General features: G+C 35.2%; 2 protein-coding genes across 8 annotated transcripts; both read left to right on the top strand.

The window, feature by feature from the left end:
- The first annotated feature begins 1090 nt into the window (after positions 1 to 1090).
- LOC121247737 (probable plastidic glucose transporter 3) lies at positions 1091 to 7651 on the top strand. 5 transcript variants are annotated; one of them, XM_041146159.1, is made up of 15 exons: positions 1095 to 1506; positions 2440 to 2584; positions 2760 to 2865; positions 2972 to 3039; positions 3121 to 3253; positions 3897 to 3996; positions 4070 to 4182; positions 4261 to 4369; positions 5245 to 5398; positions 5482 to 5625; positions 5705 to 5778; positions 6181 to 6269; positions 6740 to 6854; positions 7028 to 7212; positions 7326 to 7651. In XM_041146159.1, exons 2-14 carry the CDS (start codon positions 2494 to 2496, stop codon positions 7208 to 7210), a joined length of 1479 nt encoding a protein of 492 aa, XP_041002093.1. In that variant the 5' UTR covers positions 1095 to 1506; positions 2440 to 2493; the 3' UTR covers positions 7211 to 7212; positions 7326 to 7651. The 5 variants fall into 5 exon arrangements, with proteins under 5 accessions (XP_041002097.1, XP_041002093.1, XP_041002095.1 ...); XM_041146160.1 differs by having other exon boundaries at positions 1097 to 1506; positions 4276 to 4369; XM_041146161.1 differs by lacking the exon at positions 5482 to 5625.
- A 1975-nt stretch (positions 7652 to 9626) lies between these two features.
- LOC121247736 (malonate--CoA ligase-like) lies at positions 9627 to 18868 on the top strand. Of its 3 annotated transcripts, XR_005937276.1 has the most exons (18): positions 9627 to 10048; positions 11278 to 11447; positions 11703 to 11915; positions 12121 to 12310; positions 12428 to 12516; positions 12961 to 13030; positions 13191 to 13243; positions 13403 to 13510; positions 13894 to 13992; positions 14589 to 14681; positions 14808 to 14885; positions 15214 to 15318; positions 16054 to 16144; positions 16633 to 16706; positions 16893 to 17072; positions 17503 to 17556; positions 17680 to 17795; positions 18690 to 18868. XR_005937276.1 is itself a non-coding variant. In XM_041146157.1 (17 exons), the coding sequence occupies exons 1-17, from the start codon at positions 9919 to 9921 to the stop codon at positions 17722 to 17724; spliced, it is 1842 nt and encodes a 613-aa protein (XP_041002091.1). In that variant the 5' UTR covers positions 9628 to 9918; the 3' UTR covers positions 17725 to 18050. The 3 variants fall into 3 exon arrangements, 2 of the variants coding, with proteins under 2 accessions (XP_041002091.1, XP_041002092.1); XM_041146157.1 differs by lacking the exon at positions 18690 to 18868 and having other exon boundaries at positions 9628 to 10048; positions 17680 to 18050; XM_041146158.1 differs by lacking the exons at positions 9627 to 10048; positions 18690 to 18868 and adding an exon at positions 10193 to 10364 and having other exon boundaries at positions 17680 to 18050.
- Positions 18869 to 24576: the final 5708 nt, after the last annotated feature.

The following is a 24576-nucleotide window of genomic DNA, read 5'->3' as shown; positions in this document are numbered from 1 at the left end:
CTTACATGGATTAAAAATTGTAGTGTGATAATTTTTTGGAAATTTTAAAAACTGCGAGGATCATGACAATATGTTTGGGTTGCGGTAATTCTGAAATGGAAATATGTATATGTTGGTAATTTTTTGGTACGTATTATGTTACTTCTAACCATAGCTGATGCGTTTTATTTTAATTGTTTTTTTTTTTTTTAGTGATTTGATCTATTAGGAATTAAAACGTGTGATGAAATAGGTGGTTTGAAGTTTAATTTTATTTTTAAAAAAAATCTTAGAATCTTTTTAAAATCAGACAATCTACTGTTAGAAGATGCTTAGAAGATGCTTAGGGAATGAGACGAGATAAGAATGTTGTGCATAGTAAGATGGTTTGTAAATAATAATGAGATAGTTTGAGTTAAATATTTTTTGAATTTTGGAAAATGAGAGAAAAAGTTAAATAAAAAATATTATAAAGTTAAAATATTATTTTTTTAATATTATTTTTGTTTTGAGATTTGAAAAAGTTGAATTGTTTTTTATTTTTTGTGTGAAAATTTAGAAAAATTGTAATAATTAGTTTGAAAATGTTATAATGATTAGTTTGAAAGTGTTTATATTTGAGTGATGTTTGATAAATAGATGAGATGAGATGAGATGAGATGAAAATTATTAACAAACATCTCCCAAAATCTTCTACTTTGCAACTTTTAAAATACAATTCTATATATTACATTTTTATTCTTTTTTTTTTATTTTTTACGACGAACATCAGAATTATATGAAAAATTTTTAATGACGTACTCCATTAATTTTTGAGAAGAACGTGCTGGACTTACCCACCTTGTATAACTTAATTTTTCAAGATAGTCCAATTAAAATGATGTTTTATAATTTTTTTTAGCTATTTTACAACTTTATTATAAATGAAGGGTAGTTATATAAAAATAATAAAATCGAAATATATATATGTGTGTGTTTATATATATATATGAAAGTTTTTCAAAGATTAAAAATAAAAGTTATTGTTTTATTATTATACGGATAAAATAATTAGGAAATTATTTATTACTTTTTTATTCGTAATATATATGTTATGAGAGTCATACAAATATTTTTTTTAAAAAAAAAGAGTCATATAACAAAATTATTTTTCCTTTTTTTCTTTTTGTTTATGACTAAAATAACGTACAGGTGTTGGTCCATCGAAGCTCTCTCTCTCTCTCTCTCTCGGAAAGGTCATGCCTCCAGCTGCTTCTTCGTGGCTGTCTTTGCTTCTTCGCCACAAAAACGACCACAGGTCCACAGCTATATTTAGCCGAGAAAGTTCAAATTTAGCCTGCAATGCCGAATGCCCAATGGTCTCTGCAACAATCACATCACCACCGTCCCTCTCTCGCTCTCTCTCACAAAGAGACATACACTCCTTTCTTCCTGTAACCTGGATTTCCTTTCAGCTGACACTGATAACCTTTTTCACTTGATAGAGTCCCCCGGCGCACGCTACCCCACCGGCCCCTTCTTCTTCAGGTATCTCTCTCGCTGCATGTAGCTGTGGAATTCAATCGGATCGTTTAATATGTCTGCGTGTGAAAGTTATTAAATCATTTGCTCGAAATACAATATGAACGTAATTGAATATCACACCTCTCTCTCTCTTTAAATATAATATATATATATATATACAGGATCCAAAAAAAATATATATATACATATATATAATGTATATATACACACACAAACGTACACCTATTTATTTGTTTTTTTATCATGTTTGGAGCTCTTGCTTTCTCTCTTTCTCATTCTCTTTGAAAATGGCGAGTCGTTTGTTCCTCTTTTTTGAACTCGGAGACGGTGACGTTTTCGAGCACATTTATCTTGCTCATTGCGAATAATCTCTCTCTCTCTCTCTCTCTCTCTCTCTCTCTCTCTCTCTGTGCGGGCGCGCGCATTTAGTCGCGATTCAATACCTCATCCTTTTTTTCTTTGTTACAAAAATTCTACTGTTTTTCCTAGTTTGCATCCATTCAACTTGAAGATTTAATGTATGATATTCGATCATTGAAATTAAATTCCATCTATGCGTGTATCTTCTTCTTTTTCCTTAACCAGCTTGTACGTGTGTGCGCGTCTGCATGCATAACTTATATATGTATGCATGTACTCAGTGCATGCATATATATATATATATGTATGTATATATATGTATATGTGTATGTATCTGGTTGCGTATGAATTTTGGTGTATATTTAACTTGAAAATTTAGTAGTACGCGACCATTAATACAAATACAACCATTGCATCAGATCTGAGAATTTCTTCTGCAATTCGAGTGCTAGCATGGTTCCCCAACGCAGTTGTTTGGTGTCGAAACTTATTAAGGCGTGGCCTATGGCTATGGGTAGTAAAAACAGTGGAATTAATTCGTAATCGGATTGATTGGAGATTGGTCTGGTGTTGCAGTTTGTTGTACAAAATTCTCTTCCGACTCTCGGAGAAGGTTCTGATAATCGTGCTATGCGGGGACGTTATGTTGATGCATCTTCGATGTACAAACGTGGTGCATCGAGGGACTATATAAATGCATATGACGAAGAAGGAAGTTCGGGTAATTTTAAATTACTCAATCACTTTTCACGGTTTATTCTAAATTTCCGTGTTAGGCTCTAAAACTGGTAACAATTTTCGCTTTTTGCTTTGAAAGCACTAGTCTTTCTCAAGAAAATCGTGTATGGTTTGATGGATGCTACTAACAGTTGGACTACTTCTCTTGTTTGCTTTAGTACATTTTCTGAATGGCAAAGATATTGGAAACCCCCCATGGAGACGTTCTTTGCCACATGTCCTTGTGGCAACTCTTTCTTCATTCCTAGCTGGCTATCATCTTGGGTATGGCCCTAATATTTGTAACTCATAATTATCCTTTCTTTTTCTCCTTGATGATATGTTTTGAAAATCAAAATGATATATTCTCTTTTGCTGCTTTTTAATGCAGAGTGATAAATGAGACTCTAGAAGGCATCTCTTTAGACCTTGGCTTCAGTGGGAACACCTTGGCTGAAGGTACTTAATGCAATGAATCTTTCTATTATATGCATTTGAAAAAAAAAAGTTTACCTTATATGTTCTCTTTCTTCAATGAAGGTTTAGTGGTGAGCACATGTTTAGGAGGCGCGTTTGCTGGATCTCTATTCAGTGGTTGGATAGTAGATGGGGTCGGACGTCGAAGAGCATTTCAATTTTGTGCTCTACCAATGATAATTGGTGCATCCATGAGGTAACTGAACTTGGAGGCATACCTTACTATTTTCCTTAAAAATCCATCTTTCTAAAACTGTGGCATTTTCCAGTCTTTCTTGCTTTGATGTACATCTTTATAGAGAATGGAATGAGCTTTATTAGTAATTAGAATAGATCCTTTATTGGTATCAGCTAGCGTATGCAGACTGTAGTCGAGTTTGCCTGCTATTAGTGAGACTTCTTGCCTCATCCAGTCATTTCACTTTACAAATCTTGGTAGAACGGTACTGAAATTAAAATGTGGGGGTTACTTGCCAATAATCTCTTTCATTTCACCATCATGGAGTTTGAGTAATCGTGTGTGTTCAGGTTCATTATTTCTCTCCTATCTTCGAAAAGTGTTTTCAGTTCTTTCTGGTAATAATTTATAATTTAAATTGCATAATGGATTGAGAAGAACATATTACAAGGGATGGGTCATGGATCGTTTCACAATTATAACCACACTGTAAAGCAGTACTCCACGTTTGATTTTCTTTATTTAGGCTGGGCTTTGTTCTTCCCCTCCTTCCTCCGTTTGTTTCTTGCTTAAAGGCTTCCATACCATTTGAGTAAATATTCTTTGTGCGCCATTCAAACTGTTATGAAGCTTAGAAAATTAATCAAACGCGATCTTACAGTGCAACAACAAAAAGTCTGTGGGGTATGCTTCTGGGGAGGTTATTTGTTGGGACTGGGATGGGTCTTGGCCCATCTGTTGCAGCTCTCTATGTGGCAGAGGTATGCTTTAAGAGTCTTTATTTGTAATCATCATTTTACTAAATACTAACTCGTGGTTCATCGAAATGAGCAGGTGTCACCAGCTTTTGTAAGGGGTACTTTTGGGAGCTTCCCTCAAATTGCTACATGTCTAGGACTTATGGGAGCTCTTTTTATTGGTCTCCCAGCTAAGGAAATAGTTGGTTGGTAAGAAATGATCGTGAATTAAAGAAACATTGGAAATTTTATGAATTTTTCCAATCTATCTGCACATTTTGTAAGCAGTTTGTATGTACTCAGGTGGCGGATTTGTTTTTGGGTATCTGCCATTCCTGCTGCAGTACTTGCTGTTTCCATGGAGTTCTGTGCAGAGAGTCCCCACTGGCTTTTCAAGGTCATCTGCTGTTCTCTGTAATCATTATTCTTGAAACATTTTTTTGTTTGATTTCAACACTTTTCACCTTTGCGCTGTGCTCTAAGTTTCTGTAGTCAGGGCAGTTATGAGAGATCTGGATTTTATCCCAAGTTTACCAATGCCATTTTTAAGAAGTTATTTTCTTCAGAATAACCCTATCCACACATGATATCCCTATGATTATATCGGTATTGTAGTTTTGTATGACCGGTGTAGAGGGTGCTTTGCCCACTTACTCGATTTTTATTTTAATATTAAATAGTGGTCATATCACATTATTTAGTTCTGGGTTCAAGCCAGACGCTCAATTGATTTTCTTTGTATTTTACCTTTTTAATGGATTGGGAGATATTCATTTGATTAATAATCTTGGAGCCCTATTGCATGGAGCAATGGCCCTTGTGTGTGTTTCTCCTCTCCAATACTGACTGCTTTGTGGGTAACATTATATGACAGTTTTAGAAGCTTCTATAACCAATTCATCTCTCAGATACTAAACAATTTAGGCAGAGTCTTCCATGAAGGTCCAAGATGTAAATAGAATACACTCCTATAGAGGCAGTTGATCTGATTACATGCTACCATTGCGCTTTATCATGTTTTACTTTCTTAGCCTCCTATATTCTCATGAGTAGCCTAATGCTGATGTTCCTTTGTATATGCATGAATACATGCATACACAAATTCTTGTAAGTTAATGCATTAATATCATGTCCACTTTTAGTCCATTCTTTTAACAGCTCATGCTTTGGGAGAACTGAGCAATTGTCATGGAGGTCTACACAATTGTTTTGAATCATCGAACCTGTGTAGGTGATTTGACAATGTCATGATTGTTTCTAAACTTGCTATAGAGAGGGAGAGGTATTGAAGCTGAAGCTGAGTTTGAGAAGATTCTAGGAGGATTACATGTCAAATCTGCAATGGCGGAATTGTCAATGTCAGACAGAGGAGATGAGACAGATACCATAAAGTTCTCTGAGTTGTTTTATGGCCGTCATTTCAAAGGTGCATAGGAGTTCTTCTATACTATATTTTGTTTCATCTTTGTTTTGTTCTGAGTGATTTCCGTGTAACTTATACGTTTGCAGTGGTTTTCATTGGATCTACCCTTTTTGCTTTACAACAGCTATCTGGCATAAATGCTGTATTTTATTTCTCTTCGACTGTCTTTAAGAGCTTCGGCATACCTTCAGATATCGCAAACATATGTGTGGGGATTGCAAATTTATTGGGTACTGATGGCTTTACTATCATGTATCTTAGTTGCACAAATGGTCAAACATCTTCTTTACCATTTTTTGCCTATTTTAGGGTCACTAATTGCAATGATCTTGATGGATAAACTTGGAAGGAAGGTACTTCTGCTTGGAAGTTTTTCGGGCATGGTAAGTAAAAAGAAACCTTTTGCTGAATAAAGTTATTTTTTGGAAAAATAACTTTATCTGATTGAATAGTATCATACCTGGACAGACGATGCTTTTGTGCTGACCAAAAAACTACGCATTAAGGCTCCATGTTGGTTTTTTTTTTTTTTTTTTTTTGGACTGAGGTGATATCTGGGGTGACACCACAAATTTTCTCTACTTTTATTTTTGGTACTTTGTTAGAGTGCATAGTTATTACTATCTCCATACCTCTAAACAAGGTCTTCCTAGTGGGGTTCTTTAAGATTGTCGGTTTGTGTCTTCTGCAGCAGTTATACTGTCTTACATTTCTGTTTATTGAGTTCAAACCTGTATTTTCTAGACTCTCATGTCACATGACTTTTCTTTTACACATTGGCTTAGGCGCTATCCATGGGAGTTCAAGTAATTGCAGCAAATTCATTTTCATCAGGCTCTGGAGCGTTGTATCTATCGGTTGGTGGCATGCTGCTGTGAGTGATCAATGAGCTGCAACTTGGATGGTTAATAAAAATAAACAGAGACTAAAAATGAAATACGGAAATAGAAACCTAAAGCTGCAAAAGCTCTTGATGAATATATTCAGATGCCTAAATGTGCTTTTCAGTTATCCCGTGATGACTGAACGCATTTGAATCAATGTGTTAATTGGCCATTGTTTTATATTGGATCCAAATCTCATTCTCTCCAAGCAAGTTTGGGGTGCAATTGAAACTGTAGCCAGAGAAGATTGGAAATATAATGTGATACATGTACAGTATGATACGCTGGACAGAGTATAAAATCTCATACCTTACTCATTGATGAATCTAAGGTCATATGCATCTAAAAAGTTCTCTACAGTTAATACAAATTTATATGAATTAGACATATTTTGAAGCTTTTGATTTTTATCAATACATATGGCTTGAAAATTTTGCTAAACAGCAAAATAAAAATGCAGATCTGTCCTGACGTTTGCTCTTGGTGCTGGTCCAGTCCCTGGTCTCCTCCTTTCAGAAATATTTCCTGGCCGGATTCGGGCTAAGGCAATGGCAGTTTGCATGGCTGTGCATTGGGTAATAGTTTTCTGCAGTTCTTCCTGTTATGGTTTTGTGGGCAGATATTTTTTTCCGCTCTCTATCTTTTTCAATGAGAAAAAGTTTAAATAAACACTTGCCAGACATGCCAATAAACATTGCTCATGAACTTCTTGTACCATCTTGTTAGTTAACTTCAGTGTCCCTTACAGGTAATGAATTTCTTTGTTGGTCTGTTCTTTTTGCGCTTACTGGAGCAAATAGGGGCAGTAGTACTGTATACAATCTTTGCAGCCTTTTGTCTGCTGGCTGTGTTTTTTGTGAAGACCAATGTCTTGGAAACAAAAGGAAAATCACTCCAAGAAATTGAAATTGCGCTTCTCCCACCCGAGTAGAGGTAATTAAAATTTGCTGGAACAGTTAAGTTACTGACATATGGAGAGGAGTCCTTATTCTGATCGATGCTAACTTTGTCCAATCTCAAAATTTTTGCATCTTTGTTATTTGCAGACAGATAACTCACATTTAATGTTCTCATACCACTGAAGTCTGTTCTCTCCAAGTTCTGGTTCAAAGTGATCATCTTTCCCAAATGAGGCTGTGGCTGGAGAAGTGAGAACTTGGGAAGGACACATTCATCGAATATGCTCACTCTCGAGGGCCTATTCAGTATCTCCTATGAACTATATATATATATATATATATATATATATATATAATATATCTTTAATTCTCGAGCACATTGATTTTGTTTCCGATTGAATTTTTAAATATAATGTAGTACACACCTGATAGACCCTGAATTCTTTCTACACACTACTCCTCTTCCATTCTCACTGCATAAATTTGATTGACATATTCAAGTGCACCGTGCGACTTCTGCCTAAGCACTGTACTTTACTTTTCTAGCCCTGTTAGAAGTTCTCCCAGTTATTTCTACCTAAGAAGTAACGAACTCACTCGCCACATAGAGTTTTGAATCAAGTAATATTTGAGAAGGAAATTATAAAATTTTTTTAAGATGAGATGGTTTGTGTTTCCAAACAAATCCTTAGTCGTTTGGAGCCCTGAGTTTATTTGCTGCTCTCCCTTCCCTATCAGAAAATCATTGGTGTGCTGCTGTACATCTGTTACTCTCGAATAATTGACAGTGGCATGTGAATGGCGAGTATGATGGAAATTTGGATAGCAGACCATTGTTCAAGAATAATTGGCTGTAAAAAAAATTATATTATTTTCTATATATTATTTTTGCTTATTTTGATAAAATAAAGAAAGAAAAAAAAAAGTAGTTCTTGTGCTATTTCCTGAATTCATATCAGTCACGTGGTATTAGAAGTATTTTTCCTTCTGTTTTGGTGATAAGAATGATAAAAGGGTATGTTGATTTAATAATATGTCTAAAGCATATTTTCTCTGGGACAAAGAAATTCCAGATGTATTCCTTGCTCCTTCGATGCCTCTTACTCAAGAGCAATGTCAACAACTCTGGCACTCCTCCATTCTAAATCCTCAGCTCCTTCATCAGAAATAGCAAATCTGGTAACATCTCCACTTGATCAACTTTCTGGTAAGTGTTCCTTCTCTCCTCCACAATCTGTTTTTTCTCTCAACACAGCACATCTTCCTTACCTACCTTATGATGAATGGATCATTGATACTAGTGTCATGGACCACATGGTTCATTCTATTTCTCTCTTCAAATCCTTTCAACTTGTACATGACTCATTTGTTAAATTGCCAAATGGTATTTATGTGCCGGTTACACATGTTGGATATGTTCATATGGCCAAACCTTCCTCTTGCAAACCTATTTGCTCTCATTGTTACATTCCAAGGCACACTTTGGAGAAATGTTTTAAGTTGCATGGATATCGATCGAAAGGCAAATCCTCCAATTCTACATCTAATTTTCTACCTCTTGTCCATTCTGCTAATCATGTTGCAAACTTTACATCCAATCCTTCTCATTGATCCTCTGTCTCCAATCAACAAAGTTTTTTCTATGGTCCTTCAAGAAGAACGACAGTGTGACATTAGATCTGTTTTGGTTCCAAGTATACCTTCTGCTGCCTTTTCCTCCTCTACCAAACCTATATCTGATACCATGATAAGTTTTGAACTAAAGAGTTTGCAAGTTCTATCAATATTGCATTAAACAAATCAGAGTACATATGTGCTCTTTTATACAAGCCAAAAAAGAGGTAGGAAAAATAAGTTTAAAACTAAGCTAACTAAATAAACTAATATAACTGGGTTCATAACTAAACTAACTAAACAGAAGGAAAAATACTTCTAATACGTGGTACTTGCGTTTTTTGTTTTCCAAGAAATTTCTCTTTATTTTGCAAGAGTTCTTCTTGGCGACATTTTCTCTCTCTATTTTGTTGTAAATGAGCAAGATACTATTATACTAATTAATATATTAACAAAACGAAAATACCATGATCCAAAAAAGGACATTTTCGTAACGCAGTGGTTTTTGTATAGCAGCCCACGTGGAGAAATTTCTCGGAAACTCCCAAAAAGCAACTGACACAACAAGATTGTCAAATGCACCAATCAAAACACGCCATTTGTATATAAAAAAAATTTCTTTAGTCCAATCACATTTCAAAGCACTTACAAAATAAAAAGATGTAATGAGTCCAATTTATGTCAATAAGACATTCACATCGAATACAAACTTACAAAAAAGAAAAACATTAGTCCGTTTGTAACGCCGAGGAGTCATAAAAGATTCCAAGAACAAATTAATTAAATACACTGTTTTGTCTTAACATACTCAACTTCTTACACATTAAATTAATTATTAAAGCACTGATCAGTGCTGTTTTCTTTTCTGAATCGGCCATTGCCATTTTGCATTTACAGCCATTAAAGGATTGCATATATAAAACCTATCAAGCTTCCGAAAAGAAAACTCTGAAAGGCAAACCCAACTGTTGCAGTGCACTGCAGGTGGTTGAATTGCATGAAAAACAAAGGATCACATGCACTGACCCGCACCGCAACCAGAACATAAAATCAGGCACACCTAGATTTTGTGGCGCCACAATTATTATTCTCATCCACTGCCCATTCCACACCTACTTCAATCCCAATGAGTCCATCCTCATTTAAGTCCTTTAACTACCACTTGTTTAGGCCTCCTTTTACTCTGTCTTTCGGTTCTTTGCTGAGGAGGCTGACGACACCTCTTGCTCGTGTCTATCCATCCCGGCTGTATTCGTGTGAGTGTCGATGTTGCTCTCTCCCAGTTTTTTTTTTTTTTTTTTTTTTTATTGATTGATTGTTTGGGAATCTCGTGTTTGGTTGCTGAGAATAAAAATGCGGAGATGAAGTATATAAAGAGTCTGTCTTGGGTATTACGCTTTGTGCTCGATGAAATGACTGACTAATTGGCCTGGACTTTTTGGAGGGTTTTTTTTTTTTTTTTGGCTGGTTCGATTGTTGAAGCTGTGTTCTCTTCTCATTTTTGTAATGCGTTCATCGGAAACCAAACAGAGCATATGAAATGTTTGCATGCACGCATGCATGTATGCATATGTAGGTGACTCATGTGTGATGTTGTTCAATGAAAGTGATTTTGGAATGCGATGGTAGCTATTAGACTTGATTGATATTGGTCTTGTTATTTAGATGTTCTTGCATGTAACCAAATTTCTGTCGTTTTCAGTTTTTTGTGCTTTTCTTTTTTAAATTCAACCATGCTCCATGCGATCAATAAGTCTCTCTTCTTTAAAATGCTACCATTATTCCTTTTAATTTCGTTGAATCCTTGATGCAGATGAATTCCTTTCCCTTATTTTTGCGATTATTATTGAAGGGCTCCACTGTGTTTTAAATATCATTTAAAAGCACGAACCAACTGTCTTCAATCAAATGTGTCAATTCGAAATTACCATACCATCAAATTATGATGATGATTAAGAATTTAAAGTTGTCCTACTCTGGAACTCAATTCACAAGCTTTGCTACTTATCATCCTCACATACTACACACCACTTTTTTTTTTTTTTTAATTTTTTTTTATTATTCTCAAACTTATTGAATTCTTCTACTCATCATCTATATACCATACATTTGGTAAGAGAAAAAAAAAAAAAAGTATGGTGTGTGGTGCATGGGGATGATGAATAAAATTTTTATTGATTCATCATTCTATCATAAACAATGGGGCCATTCTATTTTTTTGGGTCCAAAAGTTTTCTATGGCTTCTATTTCGCATGATGTAGTGAAATTAAGATCATATTAATATATGTCTAAATTTGATTTTTATACGAATGCCATGAAATTGAAATGGGGTATTATGTTGGAAACTATGTGCCCATGGTTCTCTTTAAGAAACTCAAGTCCCTGTTTTGTTTTGGGTTTTTGGTTGCGAGGGCTAATGGGTTTGGAGAAACATTAAGATATTAAAAAAGATATTAACAATATGCTCTTTGTTCTATTCCACAGCATCAAGTTCTGGTACATTTATGGAGGTAGTCAAAGAAGTTGTCAAGCAAGGTTCTGCGGCTGGTGATGGTGTAGCTATTAGAGCTGATAAGCAAAGTTACAGCTACGTACAACTCATTTCCTCGGCATTGAAGATATCTAATATTTTAAGCAGTAATGACTTAAAAACTGTGAGTAAGAAGTTCAAGTACGCTTGTATATACCTCATCCTTGGGTATGTGACGTTTATTGTGAATTGGAAGCACTATGGAAGTTCTATAGGAATGCAACTATTCTATTATACTGATCCCATATTAGTAATTGAAGTAAAAGAATTCCTCAAGTTTGGCTCACTGGATTTTAGCAATATTCTTTTTAATTACCCATAAAGAGATTAATATTAAATTGTCTGTCATACTCATCTATTATTATTCATTGGTTATCAGGCCTACAAAGAAAGCAAATATGAAGAGTCTTCTCTCTCTGTTGATGGTGTGGGAGAACTTGGACGTCTTTGTGGAGCTCGAATAGGAATTGTGGCCAAACCTTCAGCTGAGTTTGTTGCTGGAATGCTAGGGATCTGGTTGAGTGGAGGTGTTGCAGTTCCGCTTGCACTCTCCTACCCTGAGGCTGAGCTGCTACATGTGATGAATGATTCGGTGTGTCCTAGAATGTTTTAAAAAAAATTTGTAAATGATCGTGCCAAAGATGACCAACATCATTTATGGTTCAGATTAATAAAATGCAGGAAGAAGTTTTAATTCCTGCCAGCCTCCATCTTTCATTTGTAATTTTTCTGGTTTGTTTCTTGTTGGATTTATTGCAGACTTGCTTTTGTTGAACTCTTATGCATGTTTTTGACAGGATGTCTCCATGGTACTAAGTACTGACGATCATCATGAGTTTCTGCAAGAAGTTGCCTCAAAATGTGCTGCTAGATTTTCTCTAATTCCACCCGTTCTGAGTGTTTCTTCACAGAAAAATGCATCTGATCATCCACAACCTGGAGAAATAGATGAACATGGGATTTTTCAGGGGAATATTAAGAGCTCAAGTAAGATGGTGATGCACCTTTTGAGCAGTTATAGATCCTAGTAATATCCATGCATGATTGAGGATGATATTTTCTTTCAAAATCTTATCTACTATGTTGTCACTTCCAATGGTGCAGGTGAGGATCCGGCTCTGATTGTATACACAAGTGGTACAACAGGTAAACCCAAAGGAGTTGTTCACACGCACAGAGGCATCACTGCACAGGTATGCACACCATGTAGCGCTTAAGTTTTAATGCGTTTTAAAACCCTTCAGTCTGTAATAAACTACTATGCTTTGTGTGAAAAAACTCATGGTTTTCAGGTGACATATATCTGACCATGCTTGTCTATATTGCTTTATTGCTTTATGGCATCTATATGTATTTCTAAGTTAATGTCGAATAAAAAAATTTAGTTTTAGATGGCTGTTCAAGTTGAAGCCTTTTGTTGTTGTTAACTGTTCTTCCGAGTGTTTAATCTGAATGTTTTACATCAGGATGATGAATGGTATCTATTAACTTCTACCTACTATTGACTAACTTAAGAATTAATGCAAAACTGCCTTAACAAAGCTGTTACATAAATATGCAATAATTCCTTTTTTTTGTTACCTGTGGTATTTTATTTTTAATTTTGCATTGATGTTTGTTGCGATGTTGAGTTTCAGGTACAAACATTGAAAGAAGCTTGGGGGTATACATCAGCTGACCGGTTTTTGCATTGCCTACCGCTACATCATATCCCTCATATTTATATAATTCAGATTACAAAACCGTGTTAGTTTTTCATGTCATTGCAGCTTGTGCATATGACTTTGATGGCTTCTGTGATGCTGCTGTATGAAACATGATTTTGGGAATTCTTCAGTGTTGCAGTGATCCTTAACTTATTATATACATGTTCATGGGCTTTTTAATGCTTTACTAGCCCCTCTCTATGCAGGTTCAACGGTAATCTATCCTACATTAGGTTTCTGTCATATCCATGATTAATACCTTTTCCTTGCCCCTTTTTCCTTCGCTTTGAACTGCTGTTTTCTTCCACGTTAATGATTAAAGTTCACTTTTGCACTACTTTGAGTTGTAATATATCTGGCTGTGTTATTGAAGGTTGAGTTCATGCCAAAATTTAGTGTAAGGGGAATTTGGCAGAGATGGTGTGAGTCATATCCAATCAAGGGGACTAGGGCCGATGATGCCATAACTGTATTTACAGGAGTAAGTCTGGTCTTGATCTTAAGCATGCATATGTAAATAATGGTCACTTTTTACAGTACCGTTACTATCCCTGTGTACCTTTCCTGGATGCAGTGCATTTTATTAGTTGCCTACTGCTTGATAGTTATTTTGTTTGCATCCTTCAATCACCTAATATTTACTTGGTTGGACCATTTTATGTACCTTTTGAAGTTGCAAATTTATGATTTCGCTGCAAATTAGCTGTGATGTAATGCCTGGGATTATGTAGAATTCATTGGGCATTATAAGATAAACATACGATGGGGAGAGAAAGCATAATCATAATACCTTCTGAAGTGTCATGTTAATGATATTGTCACAGTTGAGAGTTGATATAGTAAAAATGATTTTATAATGTGTAGGTTCCAACTATGTACACTCGATTGATACAAGGTTATGAAGCAATGGATCCAGAGGTACAAGCTGCTTCCGCCTCTGCAGCAAGGCAGTTGCGGCTTATGGTAGGTAGAAAGGATGCTTTATGGGGTGCAACTTAAAGAATCAATTCAAATTGTAACCATGAATATTTTGTTTCATGATTGACTTCCTACACTTAAAATTTAGACTGTGCCAATCAGAAAATGAAGTTTCTTCTTCAACACACAAAACATGTTTTAACCCCAAAATACTCTTTCAAGTTTCTTCTTCCCAAAAGAATTTTCACCTAATCACTTGTCAAAAAATTTTCACCTAATTCATCAGTGGCTCCCTACGCTTTCACAAAGACCCAAAAAAATAAAAACCGGTTTTACAAAACCCCCATATAAACTCTTACAAAACGTTTATACTTTAATTGGATCCCACGACTTTCAAACACGCATCTCAATAATTTTTCTTTCCAAATCTTTTCAATGGACTCACCACTCTCACGAACAAAAACACACCTCAGAAATTTTTTCTCAGAATTCCCAAAATTTGTTATATCCAAACATGCTTTTAGATTTTTCAGCTTCTTATATTGAGGATTGTCCTCGATATGTTCTTTCAGTTGTTCCCATTTTCAAAGGCAACTGATGAACTCTCTCTCTCTAACTCTCTCTCTGTTTTTCTTTCCCAGATGTGTGGCTCCTCGGCACTTCCTCAACCTGTCATGCAACAATGGGAAACAATCACTGGACATTGCCTGTTGGAACGATATGGCATGACTGAAGTAAGTAATCTAGTTTAGTCCCCTTTTTTTCTTCTTCCAGTATATCCATTAACTTTATGAAGAAGCATATATGCTGTGCTTAATCATAAATTATGCTCCTTATTATTGATTGCTTGATGTTCTTAGTTTGTCATGGCAATATCAAATCCTTTAAGAGGTATGCGGAAGGCTGGCACGGTTGGGAAACCACTTCCTGGTGTGCAGGTTTGTGAACCTGTTTTTTTTTTTTTTTTGGTGGGGGGGGGAGCTGGAGCATGTTAGTTTATGGTAATTGCTGAGTGGATAATATAATATTATAACCAATGAACAGAAACAATCATTTTAAGATTTTCAAATTTACACATTTATGAATAAGATAAACATCCTGGTGTTCATTTTTTCTATATCTCAGATTTATGTATTTTAAAATGAAGTGTATTTCTTACAAGAATACAAGTCAACATGAAATATATTGATGTCTGTTGATTTTTTTTTTTTTTTTTTTTTTTCTCTTTTGACTCTTTCATGAGCAACTTTTTTGCATTTGTGATAGGTCAAGATTCTACCGGAGGATAAGAATGGAGATGATATAGATGGGGTGGGTGAGCTTTGCGTTAAAAGCCCTTCATTGTTCAAGGGATATTGGAAACTTCCTGAGGTATTTATCTGACGTTTTTTAATATTTTCTGCCCTAATTCATTCCTAATTGTTTAGTAGATCATGACGATTTATTCAAAAGTCCATTTAGGATAATGGGTATCGTTTCATTTTTTTCAATTGAGTGGGATGTTACACACCCAATGGATCCACCCTGTGACCTCACCCTCCACCCTACTCGTATAGGCTATGGGAGGAGAAGGTATCGTTTAAGTTGGAGCTCATTCACACAGCTTCTTGCCCATGTCTATTCTGTCTTTACAATAATACACAGTATACACTATATTTGGACATTCAATTACTTACCTAAAGTGTTGTTTTTTTTTTTTTTTTTCAGATTCATTCTTACTACTTAAACAGAGAAGTACATGTTCTTTGACCTTTATAAATTTGTATGCTGCTTTTTTTTTTTGGTTGATTTTTTTCCCTGTGGAAGTCTAAATCTGATCGGTGTGATGTCATATGCCCTATGTGATACAGTGCTCATAAGTCTGATAAATGCTTTAGAGTTGGGTATACGATCATATTATAAGTAGTTTTTGATGCTATTGTAGAAGTTTTACTGACTACATAACCTATAGCCTAGATGTCATGCCACCTCAGCGTTTTATACTACACATGTCTATGAGATCATTTGAATGGATTAGAGGATAAACTATGGTTTAGCACCCCAGGAGTTTTAACAACAACGAAATATGAGTTGTGCCTCATGCAAGTTCTCTTTGGTGCTGTATAGGTAACTAAGGAATCATTTATTGACGGTGGCTTCTTTAGGACTGGAGATGCTGGTAAAGTGGATGAAGATGGATACTACGTCATTTTGGGGCGTAAGAAAATATTATTTTCTTTTCAATTTTCATCTCACAGATTATGCATGGGACAGGCTGTCTAGTTGAGATCTAATGATTTTTTTATTGTTTTGGTAAGTAAAAGGAGTACTTTAATTTCCAAGATAGCCATCAGCACACATGGGTCCTCTTTTTCTTAGTAATTAGAGGAAGGAAGGAGTTGATGAGACCCAAGAGATGCTTGGTACTTTTTTTTTTGTCCAATGCAGTGTGCTGTGTGTAGTATATTCATAGACCTGGTACTGATGAAAAATGAACACAGATGTCGCCTCTTTTAGCCCAGCATAAAATATGTGCATAGCCACTTCCCGTTCCCATCCTACATTGAATATGACTTTCATGTGAATTGCAGTTGAAATACCTATTATTTTTTATATGTTATGGGATCCACTTGCAGTTTTGTATATTAATTCCATAAACCAGAGATTAGTGTATGAGCTGCAATATTTCTTGTGTGTGAATATCAGGTACAAGTGCCGATATTATGAAGGTTGGTGGATACAAATTATCTGCTCTAGAAATTGAATCAGTTATTTTGGAGGCACGTAGTTCTCATCCTCTTTGGTCTTATACTGTAGTCCTGAATGTCCATTTTCTTTCATCATCACATATTACTATTTGTTTGTCTGGAGTTCTTAACTCTTGATCAAAACATACAAAAGCGGAAGAAAAATGAAAATTGTTTGAATAAATCAAGTGACAATCACGATGACAAACTCTTGTGCAGCATCCAGATGTCACAGAATGTTGTGTGTTGGGCTTACCAGACAAAGATTACGGAGAAGCTGTCTGTGCAATTATTGTGCCTGATGCAAACACAAAGAAAATACAGGAGGAAAATTTGAAACCTGCCATAACCTTGGAGGAACTCTGCTCTTGGGCTAAAGAAAAACTTGCACCATACAAGGTATCATGGCATGCCTAACCATCTTTCACTACTCCCCTCCTTCATATGGATATATCAAGCAAGGAAAATCCTACATACCACATTATCATCCCATTCTTATCCCACTATGATGGGGTGGTAGTGCCCATCAAACTTTGAATTCCTTTTTTAAAAAAAATAAGTGACGATTCAAGGGTGATGGAAAATGCCACATTTACAAAGTAGGATGAAAGTGAGATACTGGTGTAGTTAATAGCATTACTCAATTTGATTTGATTGGCAACCATGTCCTTAATGCCAGGTGGTATGCCATCATATTGTGCCTCTTCATAAGTAGAGACAGCTTGATTTGGATTTTGATGCATAAATATGTCCTATGTATTATTCAAATACATTTACTGGATTTAAATGACATACGTTCCTGTTAACTGATTCTTTAAACTCTCTCCAGCTACCAACCCGGTTGTTCCTATGGGACTCGCTGCCTCGTAATGCTATGGGAAAGGTAAATTGCTTTCACATTGTTGTTTTGCAATAAAAGAAAATAGTCTCATTTCCATATCTTTCCATGAAAAGGGTTTGTAAGAATTATATTGTTAAGACTTCTTCCCTTAATGTTTGATTCCAGGTGAATAAAAAAGAGTTGAAGAAACTGCTGGCGGCTGAGCAGTAAACGAATATAGACTGGAGATCACAAATGATGCATATTACATTCATTTTTAGTATTCGAATTTTTACAAGAAGGTGATCCCAATTAATTATAAGAATAATCTTGAACAGATAAGAAACTTCATTGAAGATACAGAGAAAAAAGAAATATATGCTTTTTATATCATATATTTGTTAAAGATCCAACCATTGATCCAAAAGCCTTAGAACTGGTGGATACTAATTTGATTAAACTTTTAACCCTCGGGATCATAATAATATTTGATTCCAGCGTAGGTTTTCTTTAAACTTTTTGCTCAGCTTTAATGTTATGTCTTCCATAATGACCTAGCTTCACCCACAACTCTTTTTGGTTCTTCTAATCAGCACGATGAAATTGCACTTTTTGGACTTGTGAATAGTTGGTGCCAGAATTATAGTATAGGCGATTGCTGCATCCCAAAGGCATGGATAAATACCATTCAGAGGTTATGTTTCCACGCATGTATGCATTCCATCATCATGTGGTTCTTCGCTCTCATTTCATGCAATTCCACGGCTTACTGCAAGAAGATGTTGAACACCTGAGTCTCTGCAAAAGTATAGAGCTTCACTCCTAAGTCCTATGGCGTCGCACGTATTTTTATTAAATGAAAGTTAGTCTTATAAAATCACATTATTCACTCCCTATTTGTGTTATTATTAAATAAAAATTAAATAGATTTTGTCCTTAAGCTAAACTCATTGAATGAAAAATGATATATGTAATTTAATTACCATTAAATTATAACTTTTAGATGATATATAATATATGAAACTTTATTTAAGTCTAATAATATTTTCTGTTTTCTCAACTTATACATTCTTTAGTTTTGTACCCAAGAAATTTAAAAATATTATTAGATTTTAAAAGAAGTTAAGAAACCTAACCGTTTATACTACGGAAGATGGCAATGCCATGCATACATGATACATAATGTGGATTTACAGGAAATATCGATCAAAAGGAGGCCCGTTAGCTACAAGGCTGACTCTACACGGGCCTTGTCCAGTAGCGGATGCTTAGTCCAGCTCCCCCCCTTGTGAGCTTGTACCCAGCTTTATTTTCATAGGATTGCTGGGCGCACTCTCAAGGACACAAATTCTAAGCAGTGATCCGACTCTGGTCAGCTTGGGTCAAGGGCCAGCGGCTTGCTAAATTTAAGATGGAAAGTGCTAGTCCCACCGCTTGGGCTTCCCGCTTGCACTTCCAGTTTGATGTGGCATCAGGTGGCTGACTTAATAGAATAAAAAATGTCACGACTTCATCTCTCTTTTTCCCAAAAACTGATCTCTACCTTCTTCTCCCTCCCTTCTCTCTGTATCTCGAAAACACAGTTCATAAAATCCACTTTCACGCTGCCTTCTTCTCCCTCCCCTCTCCCTACATCTCAAAAACACAGTTTCCACCAACAAGTTCATGAGAAAGTATCATCAACAAAGTGGTTCGATGCCGTCAATCTTCTTTATAATTCTCTTTGAAATCCTTCGGTTTTACATGACTAAGTACTGTCTGATTCTAATTATAGGATAATATAAATATTCTCCAATCCCATAGAACAAAGCTGATCATCAACAAAGTATGAAAAACTCAATAGACAAACACGATCGAGTGAAGACAAAGAACAGAGGTATAATGGAGTCAGACCCACCACTTCCCTGCTTTTTTCTCTGCTTTTTTTGATCTTTTTCTGTTGGGTGGAATGGAGCCAGCCTTGTTTGCTACTATAGGCGAAGTCTGAAGTGTTGCAAATAATGAGAAAGGAATGCACTCTCTTGGATCTATTCATGACTGCTTCGGTTCAAAGTTTTTTTCTCCACTTTCTACACATCAAAATAGACCATGCAAAATCCAAAAATAACGGAGGAGAGAAGGAAAGAAATCTAAGGTCGGACAGAGGAGTGCTGCAACAAAGAAAGCTGGAAATGGGTCTCTTGTGCCGGCGAGGTCTGTCGGGGACGGGTTTGGGGAATATTTTTTCATCCAGGCGGGAAGAAGTAAATGAGGCATAAAAAAAAAAAAAAGCAACGTATTCCACGTCAAGAGGGACAAAAAACGGGAAGATACAGTGGTAGCTGTAGCAGCACCCATTTAAGATCCCATGGATCTCATAGATTTCTCAATCTAATTGATAAAAATTATGGCAATGTAAGTGTATTTTTTAATGTTTTTGTTGTTATAATTTTTAGGGATAATGAGATAGGCGCGTAAAATAAATCTTACCATATTTAATACTCTTGAAAAATTAGACCGGAGGGAAGCATTCTCCCAAGCTTAAGACTTTTATCACTTGAGTCAACTTCTAAGAGTTATTCAAGTTAACAAAATTAACAGCAAGAATAATGTTTATCGCCATGACATCACTTTCCTCATGTATGAGTTCCAATTATTTTTTGGAAAACATTGGGTGCATGTATGACGGTACATGCACCCATGCCCCGAGTACTCTTATTTTTTTAGAAGAACAATGATAAATACACATCACTTTTCACAACTCAATACACAATTATGTTTTAAAATGAAGATTATTTTTGTAAAATATATTATAAAAGTAACATCACTTTATAAAAATATCATTATTTTAAAACATATGTTATGAAATGTATTTTGTAGATATAATTACGCATTAGTTTAATACTAGTGCTTTTCAAGGTCTACAACCCTCTAAGAAGTTGCTCTGAGCTTTCCCTTTTACAGTTAAGTAATGTTATATACAGTCATATATTGTGCAAGTATCGAAACGCATTCATTTTAAAAAAAAATAGAATTTACTATTAAAAAATTAATTTTTTTTATGTAACTACGTCCCATTTTTATTATTTTTTTAAAAAGAATCCGCTTGCGCACCTAATGACTTATTTCTATTCGTAGTTATTTCGTGCTCCTTTAAATAAAATAATAAAAAAACTCTGTAAAATCAAATCAAGCCTCAAGGTCTCTTCGCACTTTTAAGTTATTGCCTGATTTTATATGTACTCTATCTCTCTTGGCACTATCCTAAAATTCGAGTAAAAATTTCGAATAATTTTTTTTAAAGAAAACCATTTTGAAAAAACAATATAGCTAGGATTCTGATGCTATATATAACGTCAGGCTTACGATGGTGCCACCGGCCGAATCGAGGAGCGTATGATGGCGCGCGCGCGGGCCACATATATATACTCTCGAGTGCAGTCTACACAGAAGTGGTTCCGTAAAGGCCCGGACAATGGGGTCCAGATAAGCATGCACATTCGGGTCATCAACCAATTACCCCCCACCCCCTCATGCATGCAGCATAATAAGTTGTCTGGCAATCAGTCTCTAGCTATAATGCATGCTTCAATATTATCCGACTTTTCCAGTAAGAAAAACTGGCCGAGGAAAAAACAAGGAGTACTACCGCTATAATGAGTTCTCAGAGAAAGTTCCTCAGCAAACATGAAAAAGGAATATTGTTGCAGCAAGAAGATTGAAAACGACACAACCTCACGTAAAAGCATACGTGTGTTGTTTTATTCATGCAGAGTTTTGTGGAATCATGATGCAGGGATTCCTACACCTCCTTTCCCAGCTTTGATTATAATAGTAATAATAATAGTACAAGGTCTTTCTCTGAGCTAGTGTTCATATATATTATATATATACGTATGTATGTATGTATATGTATACGTATATAGCCCTAGTCATGATGATATGAGCTCGTCGTACTCGTACATCATATAATATGCAGAAGAATTGAATCGATATAACGGCTGGGAGGAATGCAACAAAGATATTAAGGAGATCATAGGCTAGGCTACCTGATCAGGTTCAAGCTTGAGTTTTATACCTGATCTGTTGAAAAAAGGAAAGGCAAAGTTGGCATGTGCATGCATATAACCAGCTCAAAGAATAAAACTCAGAACGGTACTTAAGGTTGCAACTTCTGTCTTAAAGCTGCAAGCATCTCCAACTTGAAGGAATTAGAACTAAATAAAGTTGCAACACATGGAAGAAGCATCTAGCAGTATTTGTCTTACATCGTCAATGCCTAGTATCTTCTCTTTATCTTTTCCAACATCTAGATCTCTTTTTTCTTGCCGAGTCTTCTTCAAATTCTTGTTCGAACTTGACCTCAAGTGGGAGATATAGATGCATAATGATAAATTAAGACCTACAGTAGTACTATTTATTTTTCACTTAATGCTATCCCAAATAGACATTTAGAAGAATTTAGTTGTATGATGCACTTTATGTGTCTAGTTGTCTCTCTTTCACTTGAAACACTCAAATCTAGACAACAACTTGAGGCGATTTTTTTCTTATGCTAAGCATATATGCTTAACTAATTCCTTCGGGTTTATTGGTTACTTCCCGAAGGACATATATACAGTTTAAATACTTCTATTTGAAAACTTTTACATTACACATCAATCTATGTGGCATAATTTGATTTATAAGAAGGCCTTTATGTCATGTGGATGGTGTGTAGTACAAAGGCCTTCAAATAATGCTACTCATATAGTTGATAAAAAATACTTGAGAAAGACCGAGATCTAACTAGCTAGGACTGTGATTTTTTTTTCATTTGGTTAATAACCACGATCGAAGGGTTAAAGTTATAAAAAGATTGCTAACTGGGTCTAGAACTCCATAATTAAGAGCGATTTAATGATCAAAAGTTAATAATCCTTGGTAACGCACGAGATGTTTTTGAGTTTATAAAAGTTTGTTATTGATCAGAGATTGGTTTAATTCCTGGTCAATCGCTAATAATTGCAAAGGTTCTTGTAATCTATAGGCCCGTTATGTTTACACAATAAACAGCTTGATACAACAATAATTTTTTTTTCTTTTTTAAAGCTAATTAAAAATTAGAGAAATTCTATTTGCAGTCTACACTTGGGGACTACATGTGCAAGCCTTTTATTAAATGAGAAAAAACATCATTTTAAGAGGGATAATTTTATATTTTTAAAAAATTTTAAAACTAAAATTGCCTAGGCTTGCATTGCAGTCCCCATTTGGGGACTGTACCTAGCATTGCTCATTAAATTAATAGCCCACCATGTTCGATCAAGGCTCAAAAATTTTTATCCTTTTGTTATCTCTGTTAGATTCTAGGGAGATTCTATTTAATTTCTGTGAAAAAAATAAGAACAGAAATCTAATGTCTAGACATCAAATTTTTTTTTTTTTTAATTTGATGTCACTGCAAGAAAACTGTTTATTTCATGTAGCCAGCTATTTCCTGCGAAAATAACTATTTCCTACTAAAATAGTCTATTTTCGCCACATATAGTTGGATCTCGCAAATAATCCGTCACAAGTGCTAATTCCTAATCTCATAAACTATTTTTTGGTCCATCATTTAATCTCATGATAATTTTATTCTTGTGCTAATTAAATAACTAAGGAATTATTCACTTTATTTTGATGGACTATATCTATCTATATATATAAAGAGCATATCAAACGGAAATTTCTTGTTTTAACGGAGAGAAGTAATTTTTTGTTAACTTTCCTTTAAATCCGTCTAGTCGTCTAACTTCACTTATTTCATTAGTTGCTGTAAAAGAATATTTATGAGAATAGAAAGTAACGCTTCCAGCACCAAGCTCTTCGTATTCATCGCTCTCTATCAATTTCTCTCATTTCTAAAAACCTCTCGAGCAAAAGGCGATCTGGAAATGTCGTCAAGGCAAGCCCCTGATATCTCCCCAAGGGAAAACGACGATATTAATGGGCTATTCTTCACCAACAGAGGGCGCCAGTGGCAGACTTCAGCACCGAGTTAGGGGAGAAAATGAATTGTGGAGAATGGATGAGAAAATCGCGATGGTTGGGTTGACTATTTCTTTCTCGACATGGGAAGCAGGTGGTCGGTGACATTTTTTTCCAAAAGATTGCTTCTAAAAGGTTAATCTGCCCAGTATTTCTCATTGTTTTTAATTTTTTTAGGTTTTTTGTGGTTTCATAGTTATAGTTTCTTATATTACGATTTTTTTTTATGAGGTTTTTAAATGGATTCCTAGGGCTTGACGGAAATTGCAATCAACAGAAGCCTGCTCGATGGAAATTTGCTAGCCGGATTTTGTGTTAATGGTTTTGGCATCTCGTACTTCGAATTTGGATTTTTGCAGATTTTTGCGGATTTTTTGGACCTCTGTTTCGTGCATTTGGGTATGTGTAAATAGTTTTACATTTTGGGTTTTTGCGTTTAATTTCTATGGGTTTTGTCACGTGAATATCTTATGCTAAATTGTGACATTTCCTATTTTTCCTTTTTCTACTTCATTTTGTGCAAAGATGGTTGTACCTCTGAACATATGACAAAAAAATATGAAAATCACATGGGAATTAAGATATTCTACATACAAAACCAAGCATAGGCATCCTAGATCTCTATTTTTTTACTTTTTCTAATTAGTATCTTTTTCTAAGAGAATCATTCTTAGCTATTTTTTTGTCTATTTGAGTAGTTTTTGCTTTTATTTTTATTTATTCTTCATCTGAACCATAGAGACCAACGGCATTCTGTTTGTACTGTAATTTGTCGAGGCAATTGCTTTGCTTTAGTTGTATGGGTTTTCACGATGCTTAATCAAGCTTTTTCGCTGCATGTTAGTGTCTGGTTCGTGTTTCTAAATATTATCGCCATTGGTTGTAATTTCCTTTACATGACAAACACAAAGCTTCTCTGAAAAAAGTGCTCTGATTGGCGACAAACATTGATTGATTCCATTGGGCCATAGAAATTCATCATGGTTGCTACTGCCATTGCTGTTTCTCCTCCTGCCTTTCTTCCTAATGTTTTTTTTCCCTTTTCAATAGATAGTATGATAGCTAACAGTCTTCTAACTTATTTATTAAAAA

The sequence above is a fragment of the Juglans microcarpa x Juglans regia genome, chromosome 1S (genome assembly GCF_004785595.1).
Source record: "Juglans microcarpa x Juglans regia isolate MS1-56 chromosome 1S, Jm3101_v1.0, whole genome shotgun sequence".
NCBI classification, from domain to species: Eukaryota; Viridiplantae; Streptophyta; class Magnoliopsida; order Fagales; family Juglandaceae; genus Juglans; species Juglans microcarpa x Juglans regia.
Note: the sequence above shows the minus strand (reverse complement) of the source record. Positions and strands in the feature narration are given on the sequence as shown.

Coding starts and splice junctions, on each gene's coding strand:
- LOC121247737 (XM_041146159.1), top strand. CDS start 2,494: ATGCGGGGACGTTATGTTGATGCATCTTCGATGTACAAACGTGGTGCA. Junction 2,585..2,759: donor TGACGAAGAAGGAAGTTCGG/GTAATTTTAAAT, acceptor TGTTTGCTTTAG/TACATTTTCTGAATGGCAAA. Junction 3,254..3,896: donor ATAATTGGTGCATCCATGAG/GTAACTGAACTT, acceptor GCGATCTTACAG/TGCAACAACAAAAAGTCTGT.
- LOC121247736 (XM_041146157.1), top strand. CDS start 9,919: ATGAGTCCATCCTCATTTAAGTCCTTTAACTACCACTTGTTTAGGCCT. Junction 10,049..11,277: donor TCCATCCCGGCTGTATTCGT/GTGAGTGTCGAT, acceptor TCTATTCCACAG/CATCAAGTTCTGGTACATTT. Junction 17,073..17,502: donor AAAAACTTGCACCATACAAG/GTATCATGGCAT, acceptor AACTCTCTCCAG/CTACCAACCCGGTTGTTCCT.